At 47.4% G+C, this 12,178-nt stretch overlaps 1 protein-coding gene across 1 annotated transcript in view; it reads right to left on the reverse strand.

The window, feature by feature from the left end:
• Positions 1-12,178, reverse strand: part of EPS15 (epidermal growth factor receptor pathway substrate 15) — a 129,691-nt gene that overhangs the window by 36,333 nt on the left and 81,180 nt on the right. Inside the window, 1 exon segment of the mRNA XM_020987743.2 lies at positions 11,216-11,301. Coding sequence (XP_020843402.1) covers positions 11,216-11,301 — 86 coding nt within the window.

The raw sequence follows: 12,178 nt of genomic DNA on the forward strand, positions 1-12,178 counted from the left end.
AGTGATGTGAGTAGACCTACTGTGTGCCAAGGCCCTGTGTTAGGAAGTGCCAAAGACACACAACCAAACCAGCCATGCCACCAAGAAACTTACATGGCCGGGGGGAAGGGGAGGGGGAAAGATAGGGAGGGATACAATCTATACACTGATGAATATAAGGGAGGCAAACTAATTAGGAAACCACTGTGAGAGTCCAGGTAAGAGGGATGAATCCAAGAAAAAGTCTTTGCTAAGGGCCTACTATAGGTCAAGTGCCGGGCTAAGAGCTGGGGGAGTCAGTCTCTGCTCTCAAGGAGCTCACACTCATCTAAGAGTTCAGCTGGCAAAGCCCAGGGTCCTTAGGGTGCACCAGCAGGGTAGACAACAGTGCCCACAGGTTTGCTGGGAGTGGTGGCAAGGCATGGCAAGGCCTGAAAGTCTTCCACCAAACCAAAAGGCTTGCAGTGGACAGATGGACAGAGCGCACATTTATTAAGTGCTTACTGTGTGCCAGGCACTGTACTAACCCTAACTCAGTACTTTTATTTCTGCAAATAAAAGCACGCTAGACAGTGCCTGCCTTGAAAGAACTTACCTTCTACTGGGGGGAAGACAACATCCACAAAAAAAGCAGGGTAAGGGCGGACTTACTCAATTACGGGCCAGTCTGTTGGTAGGAGACAGAGAAGTCCCGTAGGGTTAGGAGAGTTGGCGACTCCCCAACGCGACCACGTGGCATGAAGGGAACCAAGAGGGATGAAGGAAAGGCAAGGGATACAGGCTCCTCAGCTGGTCGTTCTTCATGAAAGAGAAGTAAAGAGAAAGCAGAGGAGGAAGAGACGGGTGCCCACCCCATGGAAGTCTGGGCTGCCAACCTGGGAGCCTTCAAGACAGGAGCAAAGTAGAGTATTAAGAGTACGAACTAGAGAGGAGACCATGTGAGGGGTTAGAAGGTGAACGATGTGATGTGAAAACAGAAGAGACAAGACTTAGGAATTATTTGGTTTAGGGCTGAAGGAAAGGGAAGTCAAGAACGAATCCAAGACTGTAAACTTGGGTGAAGAGAAGGATTTAAGAAACAGCATTGGGGAAAGTGGTAGGCTTATGTGGGGAGGTAATGAGTTCTATTTTGGAAATGACGAACATGGGACATTGAAAAGGGATGTCTAGCAAGATAGTGAGGTAAGACAATTTGAGGAACAAGAGATTAAGGCTAGACATATAAAGGGCATCTTGAGCACATTAAACAGTCAAAGAGCACAGAGATGCCATCTACAGTTAGGTTAGGTTCAAGTGAAGGGTCAGCCTGCACTGCCCAGAAAAGCACCCTTCGTGAGGACCATAGGCAAGGAGCCTGAGCCGTGCAGTCAACACCCTATGAATGTAAGACATAAAATAACTGTGAAAATAAAGAATGAGGATTTTCAGAGTCTGGTAGGGGGAAGGGAAGTGTGAGAGGATGAAGACTGGGAGCAGTGAATGAAAATACCTTCTTTTATAAAGGAGTCTGGCTATGAAAAGGAGGGGCACTCTAGAACGATCAGGTCAGGTGACAGCTAAATCAGCAGGGTCCAGGACAACCAGACGAGAATGAGAACTTGTAGTCAGAAAGACATGGGTCCAACTGTGCTACCTCTGACACCTGGCAGGGTATGTCTCCAAGACTCAGTTTCCTCATCTGCACAACGAGGATTTGGTAATGATGGCTGGTGAGGCCCACGTGAGACATGAGATCAGGGCTTTGCAAACCTTAAAGCATTAGGTTAAACATCAGCTACTTCTATCTTTCTTACCTTTTTGTACAAGTGCCTGAGAGAAATGGTACTGGAACAAGTTGCCACCCTATTATTCTTATACCTTAAATGCTCTAAGCATGCGACAACTCTTTTCTGCAGTTGAATCTGGGTGTTAGGATGGCAGCTAGGTGCTGCTGTGGATAGACTATAACACTTAAGAGTCAGGAAGACTGGTTTTCATGAGTTCAAATCCAGCCTCAGACACTTACTAGCTGTGTGACCCTGGACAAGTCATTTAACCTTATTTGCCTCAGTTTCCTCATCTGTCAGATGAGCTGGAGAAGGAAATGGCAAACCACTCCAGTTATCTCTGCCAAGAAAACCCCAAATGGGGCCACAAAGAGTCAGAAATGACTGAAACGACTGAACAACAATTAGGATGGCAGCTTGTCCTCCGTAGGCTCACAGGACGAGCCAAGGAGCAAACAAGACCACAGCGGGGACATGTATTTTATCCAGCTGCCACAGGATTTTGATCTCTGCTGCTCAGTCTCTAGTGTGGAAACTTGTCATTCTGTGTTGCTTCAGTATTATGAATATTTAGATGGCATCTTTTAAAAATGTGTTCCTTAACTGATGCTGAGTGAAGTGAGCAGAACCAGGAGAACATTGTTCACAGTAACAGCCACACTGTGCGATGACTGACTCTGATAGACTTGGCTCTTCTCAGCAATGCAAGGATCTAAGACATCTCCAAAGGTCTCCTGACGGAAAATGCTGTCCACATGCAGAGAAGGAACTACGGAGTCTGAATACAGACTGAAGCATACTATTTGCTCTTTTTTTTCCTTCTGTTTGGTTGTTTCTTCTGGGTTCCTCCTTTTGGTTCTAATTCTTCTTTACAACATGACTAATGTGAAAACATGTTTAACAGAATGTAAAAAAAAATTCCTCAAGTTTTCATTGATCAACATTATCTCTAGGAAGTTGAGGACAACTGGCGATATTAATGGTCCAGTTCTAATACAGTGTATCCAGTTTCTACTATTTCCTTTCATAATCTACACTAATAACTGAATCCTGTGACCTTATGAATAATCCTTTTGTAATTTCTGGTGACAGTGTCCATGGTCTGAATTGCTGTCCTCCTTCCACCTACAACTCGGCAGGGCCTATCCATTTGTTCAATGTTTCTTTTTCACTAAATCGTCGGTTGAGTTCACGCAGATATCACTCACAAAGGGCTTTTTGATTTCTTGAACTTTGGTCATTTCATCAGCTCCACCCAGAGGTAAACCGTTTTCCGCTATAGTGGACAAATTTAGAGCTTAGCACAGTACCTAACACATAGTGGTAATTGAACAAAAAATGCCTGATTAATTGATCTAATGGTGTGTACCTGTTATCAGTCTTTACTATTCCTTAGTGACATGATGTTTGCTTATTCCAAAGGTATTTCTGCAGGTTTTTGATGTAACTATCACGTGCCCTAAACTAAAGGATATCTGTTAATCCTCTTCCTTCTGTTTGGTGAGGAAGTGTTGATATTTCCATAGCTGCCTTAGGATAACTGAAGCTGGATTTTTCTGTTATGCTCTACTTTACAGTTTCCAAAAGTAGACCATAACAGAAAAATTAATACAATTTTAATAAAAAAAGGCATTGTGTATGTGTGACTTGCTTTTAACATATTCTTCCCATTCAGCTTTGATTATAAAGTTCCAATAAGTCTTTTAATATATTCAGCTACAGCTTTATAATAATTAACAATAATTACGATTATTGTTGTTGCTGGAGGATGTGTAGGTCTGGGCATATCTGCAGGCAGCAGAATGAGGGAAAAGGGGCAGATGATGGTAGTAGAGTCAGAAGAGAGCTGGGCTCCGGAGCCAGAGAACCTGGGTTCAAACTCCACTTTGTGGTTTCATCCCTTCTGGCTCCCCCTCCATGACCCCATAATCCCAGAATAAAGAGAGGAAGCAGAGAAGGTCAATATGAACAAGAAAGGTCAGCTCCTCAGTGAGGGAGGGAGAAGGGGAGAAGCTGCAGTGACAAGCCTCGATTTTCTCAGCAAAGGAGGAGGCAAGCTCAGTCTGTAGGAGCAGGGGGCTGAAGCTCCCCTGCAAACTAAATAAGGAGGGCCAACTGCGAGGAGTGCAGAGAATCTGAGCTGAAAGGGCCCTCTGAGTCAGAACACCTGGTCCCTCCTCTGGCAGAGGAGACACAGAGAGCTTCTCCCCAGGCTTCCTGGCTTCCCACTAGCCTCAGTAAGAAGCCTTTGCGGTCCTCTTAATCTTAGTGATGTCCTGAGATTATTTCCAATTATCCTGTCAATGCATGTCCTCTCCACCATTCAGATGTGAGCTCCTGGAGGGCAGGGTTTGTGTCTGGCCTAGCACTCAGCAGAGGGCCTGGCATACAGTAGGTGCTTAATAAATGCTTGCTGACTTGACTAAGACCACACAGTGAGTCAGTGATGGAAGCTCATCTCAGAACCCCAGTGTTCTGATCCCCAATTCAGGGGCCAAGGAACTTGTTCCATTTCTCTGCCACCAAAGCACTCACAGAGTGACTGTTAAAACTGTGGTTATGAAACAGACTGGCTTCTTCTCAGAAGGCCCACGTGTCCAGAGCTTAGGAACTGTGCACACTGGCGTAGCTTAAATGTCTTTCTTTGCTCCGAGGAAGGCTTCAGTTGTGAGTGGGAGGATTCAGGCGAGATGACATTGGGGGAAGGGCAGCGAGAAAAAATGCTGTTAAGTCTCCAACCAAAGGCAATTTTTTGGTTTCCTTTTCTTCCCCTGCCCCGCAAGAAACTCAGATATTTATAAACGCTTCATTTGTCAAGTTCCTGGAGGCCATTTGGAGACTACCCTCTTCCCACAGGCAACGTGTACATCTTGATCACTTAACAATCTAAAGAATCAACCAGGGGCAGCAAGGTGGCACAGTGAATAGAGCTCTGGCCTTGGAGTGAGGAGGACCTGAGTGCAAATCCAGCCTCAGACACTTAACACTTAACTAGCTGTGTGACCCTGGGCAAGTCACTTAACCCTGACTGCCTCACCAAAAAAGAAAAAGAATCAACCAGGTGTGCTCCTCCAAACTCACTGAACTGGGGCAAAAATAAGACTCATTTGAGCTGCCATCACAGCCTCAGTCTAAGGAAGAGATGCCAATAAGTAAAAGCAACCGGAACAGGGTTTTCCCCCAAAGTGACAGAGAAAAATCAAACCAGCCCCAGATTGTTAGCTCCTACCAAATCCTCCAGACACTCTGTTGAGAATGGCTGAGCAATAGTCCACTTAAGGTGAAGGTTTTGCCCCTGAACTTTTGGGTTCCTTGAGAGTACGCACTGACCTGCACGAGTAGGGGGAAGTTGCTTCCTGAGAGTTCCCAATACAAATGAAGTCAGAAGAACAGGTTGTTTTTTTAAAAATCCTGACTGTGTTTTTGCAGCTATAAAGCACCAATGATCACCTTCTTATTACCAATGACCCAATGAAATTAACTTGCAGGCAAGAGACTCCCTATCCTTGAACTCAAGCCGGATGTTCATCCAATGAAGCTGAGAAAAATCACAGCCAGTTCTTTACCCTGTCTCTATCACCACCACCTTTAATCTTCTCTTTTCATAAGAAAAATGAACATTGCCCAGAATTTCAGAGCTGGCCCTGGCCCCCTTCTGCTGTGGAGGAGTACTATGGTGTGGCATGACCTCTCAGGGCTAGGACAGGGTCCAACCTCTAACAACCAACCCCTTGAAAGATGATCTGTCCCTGAGGACGAGCCTGTCTACAGTACGAGTGGCCTTGCCTACCAGCCAACCCTGAGTCTTGGAAGTCCACCCTGATAGAGGCACAGACCCTGGAAATGCTCACACTGGTAAAGAAACCACTGTCATCTACAACTCCTTAAGTTTCTTGGGCTAACAAGAGCTACCTAACTAATGCAAAAGAATCATTAAGGAAAAATTCTCTGCTGCCATGCCCCATCCCCCATTGTGTTGATGCAAAAAGAAATCCTTCCAATTAAGTTTAAAGCTAATCTGAAGCCACTGGGCATTGGAGGCAGATGGGTCCATGAACTGCCAACACCGAGGGCCGGCTGATGAGGGTACTAGGAGGTCCCAGATGACCAAGTTTCCCAGGACTCACAGTGTGCCACGTGGTTAAGGTCACTGAATGTGCCAGTCAAGTTCATTTAAAATGACCAAATTAATACAAGAGTCTAAGAAAGGATTATTTTAAATACATCAACCAAGGAGACAAGGTGCTAAGGTGCCAAACCAGAACCAATGAGGTGACGTGGCATTAAGTACTCTATCACCTTAGCAGAAAGCCTTCTTTCATATGTCCAATGCCAATGCCTATAATCCACCATGGAGGGTGGGGTCTTCTTCAGAACGGAGGGAGAGAGGAAGAAGCAGCGAGACACTCCCCAGGACTCTTCATTCACCTCATTTATCACACACAAATGGACAGAAACACAGAAATACCCTCTGAGAGAGCCCAGGGCCAGCGACATAAAAGTGAGTGAACTGGACCCAACTTCTGATCCCAAACTTGTCCTCTTCTCACGCCATCTCCTCCTCCTCTGGACTTCTCTGCCTGTCAAAGAATCATCACTATCTTCCCAGGCACGTAGACTCAAAACCTCGGCCATGGCTGCAGGCCTGGAATTCAGGACTTGAGTCTGGAAGACCTGGTGGAGCTCATACCCTAACACTTGTTACCTGTGGGATCACGTGTAGGTCATTTGATCTTGGTAAGTCTCCATTTCCTTTGTGAAATTAATTGATAAGCATTGTACTAAGAACTGGGGAAACAAAGGTAAAAACGAAACAGTGCCTTCCCTCAAGGACCTTCCACTCCATGAGGGAGACATACACACATAGAGGCATATTCCAGATAAATATGAGGCAGGTCAGGGAGGGGCAGAGAAGGGGTACTAGCAGGCGCGGCAGCAGGGAGAATCCCCAGAGGACTGACCTCCCACAGCTGTCTGGGGCTCGGATGAGAAGGCCAGGGAACAGCATCCAGGGCTGGGCTGGGGCGCCCTAGCGCACCAAGCCAGGGGCCTGGCATCGCAAAGACCTGACCCCAAATGCAGCTCGGCTTCTTACCGGCTAGGCGACCCTGGGCAAGTCAATCTCCTCGGCCTGCCTCTGCTTCCTTGACTACAAAACCAGCTGCCAAGGTTCTTAGGAGAGCCAAAGGAGAGGATGCGTGTGCAGCCCTCTGCAAACCTTAGAGTGCTGTGTAAAACTGCTAGGTGTCAGTTCTAAGAATCATGACTATTCAAAGGAGAGTCTACTCTTCAAAACTCCTCGGATGCTTAACTCTAAAGTTTTCTCACTTGGGGGGGGGAGGGGAAATAAACCATAAACGGAGAAGAGCTCCTTCTTCCAGCACCCTGTTTCTATCAAAAACGTGAAAGACTCACAGAATTTGGAAGGCCCTCAGGGGCCGCAGGCCAATCCACTCCCCAAAAGGAATTGCCACTGCAACATTTCGGCCAAGCGGTTAACCAGCCCCTGCCTGAAGAACTCCACAGAGGATTCAGAGAATCAGAGCTCCGGGCAAGAAGGGATGGGAGAGCCCACCTCTCCAGGGCAAACGAGGACACAGAGGTGCAGAAGCATGAAGTGGTTTACCCAAGATGACATAGGCACCAACGGCCGAGCGAGGAGTCACCCTCAGGGGTCCTCACACTCGGAGAGGCTGGGAAGCTGAGAGGATCCAAGACATAAAAGGAAGATACTCAAATCGACAAGACTGAAAGCTGCTCCCTAACAGACAAATGTCGCTGAAGGACGTAAACAGGCAGTCACCAAAGGAAGAAATTCAGGCTATCCACAACCATTTGAAGGGGAAAAAAACCCCCACCAAAAACCACATGCTCCAAATCACTGATAAAGAAAGACACGCAAATTCTAGCAGCTCTCAGGTCCCACCTCATACCTGTCAGTTCAGCAAAGATGACAAAAGAGGAAAACGACAAATGCCAGAGGGGCCGTGGGATGACGGGCACACTGACACACGGCTGGTGTAGTGGAGAACCGCCCATTCTGGGAGCAATCTGGATCCGTGCCTAACAAGTTACCAAACTGGACGGCTCCTTTGACTCAGTGACCCAGACACTAGGCCTGCCCCCAAAGAGATCAAAGAAAGGAGAGAAAAGATCCGGAAGTGCACAATTGGTTATAGCAAGTCTCTCTTTTGCAGTACTGACACTGCACACTAAGAGGGTGCCCACCTATGGGGGAAGGTCTAGACAAACTGGCGGACAGAGGAAAGGAACGGCACCACACCGTGAGAAATGAAGAAACGCTCAGTTTCAGGGGAAACTGAGAAGATCTGTGTGAACGGAGGCAAAGTGAGCAGAACCATTGACACGATGACATTACATAGGAAAACCACTCTGAATGACCTCAAAACTCTATTCAGAGCAATGACAGTGGCAGAGGCCCCAGGACGAAGCACAACACACCTCGGCAGAGATGATGGATTTAAACTGCAGAAGGAGACAGACATCCACTTCCAGGGATGGCCAGCGAGGGAATCGGCTTTGTTAGACAACGCACATTTGTTACAAGGGTTTTGGTTTTGGTCTTCTTAAAAAAACTGCTCAATTGGGGAGACAGTGGGAAGGAGAGATAACTGCTTGTAAATAATTAATTAGTTAATTTTTCTGAAAAAGAAAAAGGTGGAAAGCACCCATCTAGTCCAGCCTCGACCTGAAGCATGAACTCCCTTCTCCAGCCCTTCCCACAGGCCATCCCATAACCTCTGCTTGAAGACATCCAGCAACATGGAACTCCCCTCCTCCCCACACAGAGAGATCGCCTTCCTCACCCTGAGCAGCAATCTGCCTCTCTGTGTCTTGCCCCTACAAAAGCTGAGTCTGCCCCATCCTGGTCTTGGCGTGGGGAGTCCTCCGTGTCAGTCCCGGCTCTGACATTTACTAGCTGGGGGTCATGTTCCTTCTGGGAACGCCCATTTCCTCATTTGTAAAACTGAGATAACCCGGGGACTCTCCCCTTCACTGGGCACTGTCCTTTAAAGACCAGAGCTTCCTACTGGTGAGACTGTTGCCCTTTGGGCCCAAGCAGAGGTTTGTCTGGTCCTGCCCCAGGGTTAAAAATCAAAACAACTGCATTTAGCAGCCACTACACACTGAGGGCCAGAGTGGGGAGGATGCTTGGTTTATAAAGAAAAGGTCTTAGAATTTACAGTCCTGTCATGGGGATCAGAATGCACACTTACAGCTAAAAATACACCCTAGCACACAAGACGAGGAGAGGCTCATGCAGAGAGGATCATGAGGCCCTGGGGCGAGGAGAGGGGGAGGGGGAAGGGGTTACAGGCCAGGAGAGCCCTGGGGAAGCCGCCTCGGGGAGAAGGTGCCCACTAGCTGGGAGTCTAAGGACAGGAAGGAGGACTGATTTAAATTCATGGTTGTGCTTGATCTGACTGACATGCTAGGCTGTGAGCACAGAACAGGCCTGGGAACATGATAGGTCTTAGCACATTCTGGGTTAACCTTTGCCAGACTTCAAGCTATTGACTGCCCCAGTCCCTAACTACTAAAAATTAGCTACCCTGATATTGATACAGCTCTCTTATCAGCAACCCAAGGGAGGGAGGGAAGGAGTGAGCAAAGGAGGGAGGGAGGGAGAGTAGGAAGAAGGAAGAGAAGGGGAGGATGCAGGGAAGGAAGAGAGGGAGGGAGGGAGGAAGGAAGAGGGAAAGGAAGAAGGGGAGGAGGGAGAGCAGAAAGAGAAAGGCTGAGTCACTGGGCACAGCTTCTGAGCAGGGAGACCCATTATTCACTGGAATGAAAAACAGTCTGCACCGAACACTGTCAGACTAAAGCCGGCTGAGGCACCACTGGGCCCCAGCACAACCACTTCTAACAGTGAACTGAGTTGAATAAGCATAACTTTAGCAGGGGAATACTGCTGATGACATTAATGAAGGTGACAGGTGATGGGAATGAGCATAAATGAGAATGATCAGAAACACAAAAGCTCAGTGAAGATATTTCCCTTTGTGTCATAACAGTCATGAAATCCAAGCCTTCAAATGCTCAAAGGGGGTATTCCAGAAAATTCCTTCAGCTCAAGAGTCACGCACATCATGTGCCCCCGCCTGTCCTTGGCCCCCAGCTGCCTGCTGCAGCACTTCACTAGGGCTGGGGCAAGGGGGAATGGGAGGGTGGGATGCTGGTGAGAGGATTCAAGGGGGACCATGGACTGGATATTAACTGTCTCCCAACCGCGACAAGACATTTTACTGCATCTTAGAGATCACAACTTCCTCAATTTCTGAAAAACAGGCATGACAATCCTTGCCACACTGATCTCCTCACCAGGGTTACTGAGGAAAGCAGGAGAGGCTCTTCATGTACTGAGTGGGTGATGCGATAGAGAGAGGCGTGAATGTGCTCAGTAACAAAGCCGATGGGCTCCTCAGAGACCAGCCATCCATCTTCCCCTCCATTCAACACCAAACTCCTCACAGAATTGATCTGTGAGTCAACATCCATTTTCATGTCTGCAGTAACTGTTTCACAGAATCTCAGAGGCAGAAGGCATGTCAGGTCCAACCAATGCTCCTGAGAAAGTCCTCAAAAGCATCTCAGGCAACGGATCTGGCAGTCTCTGCTTGAAGACCACTAGCTCCCCAGGCCCCACATGCCCCAAGGTGATAGCTGTCATTACCTACAGGCATCTCTCTACAACAAGCCCAAATCTCTTTCAGTTAGGCCACGCAGCCTGCAGATCTCTTCTATCCTCAGTACAGGAGAACTGATCAGCAATGAACTTTTCCCAAGGAACTAATTCTATGCTGCCCCAAAGAAGAGGCACAACCAGGCGAATGAGACTAAGGCAGGTTAGCCCAGTAACTGCTGACCTGAACAGAAGCATCACAGGTGAGAGTGGGAGGGGGGTAGGGAGAACAGCACTGGGCTTGGACACACCAAAGACCGAAGCTATAGCTTAGCACTATGTGCTTAATAAATATTGACTGATTGACTGGTATGACAACTTTGGTGCCATGTGATGCCAGCTAAGTTGGTGCCCTTCTCCTCATCTCCATTTCTTCACTAAAAAGGAGAGCTAATAATACTTTTTCTCTCATGCTGGAGGGTAAGAAGGGAGGTATTACTATTCTGATTCTTAAAAACACCAGCCCTATCTATTTGAATCTATATTCTTGAAATGTACGGAAACTGATCGGCATCCCGCTAAGCCAGGAAAAGTCAAGTTAAAAAAAGATACAAGTCTTGAAGACCACTGGCTAGGTGCCAGCTGTACCACCCATCTCCGGGAATCTCCATTTTCTCCTCCTTGAGGCAGGGATGGTGCCGAGGGTTTGGTTACCCCCAGGGTGGTGAGGAATGGTGGCCGAGGGCCTGGACCCTCCCAGGCCTTTAGTCAGCATCAGAAAAAGAAGAGAGAAGAAAGAAGCTTGCTACCATCTTGTTCCACATACCTCTGCAGATCCATTATTTCGTTGTTCAGGGAATCGAGTTCCTTAATAGCAGAAAAATCAGCCACTGGACTCGAGCCTACAAAGCTCTAGAAATAGAACATACACACATACAGCTTTATTATCAGTCACAAGATACAACAACATCTATACAAATAACATCAAAGGCACGAGACGAACACAAGGTGGTGTCACTGGGAAGAGGAGTAAACTCGGGCCTAACAAAATGAAGACATTCTTTAATCAAAAAGCAAACAACACTCCCAAATCTACTCTAATTCTCTAGGCCATGGTTCCTAACACCTTTGTGTCACCAACCCCTGGGGCACAGTCAGTTGGTCAGGGACCCCTTCTCGGACACGTTTTTAAGTGCAAACAAAATCCGTAAGATTCCATACAAGGGAAACCAACTGTTTGGAGCTACAGTTCTCAGAACGTCAAAGGTGGCCAGAGAGCAGGCGAAGAAGCCTTGTCCTAGGGAAAGTGGGTCTACCTCTGCTCTGTGGTGGCTTCCTAAAATTAAAAAATACATATTTTATGAAATACAGGCTCTCCCCCTACCACTGTACCCACTTCCTCTAGTAAGTGGCAGTCACGTGATAAACCACTGCCACCCTCCTAAGCCCCAAAAGTGACCCCTTCACTCTCAAATTCTTCCAGGGCAGTTGGTCATTAACAGGAGCAGGGCCTGCCCTTCCCAGTTTTCCATGGAAGTACCCTAGATCCAGCTAGTCTCCCCAGTTCAGCCCCCTTTGTGACTAGAAGGACATGCCTTAAGGTGATGGCTGAGATCATGTGGGATGGCTTGAAGGGGACAAGTACTTGAGAGTTCTGGATCTGATGGGTGATGGCCTGCTGGGGCTATTCATATGGGGCTGAATATATGTGAGTGAATTTAGCATTTATTAAGTCCCTATTATATAGACTTCTCCCCCAGAGCCAGCAGCCCAGCGCTCTGTCCACGTA

Source organism: Phascolarctos cinereus, unplaced genomic scaffold (genome assembly GCF_003287225.1).
Source record: "Phascolarctos cinereus isolate Bilbo 61053 unplaced genomic scaffold, phaCin_HiC Scaffold_5;HRSCAF=322, whole genome shotgun sequence".
NCBI classification, from domain to species: domain Eukaryota; kingdom Metazoa; phylum Chordata; class Mammalia; order Diprotodontia; family Phascolarctidae; genus Phascolarctos; species Phascolarctos cinereus.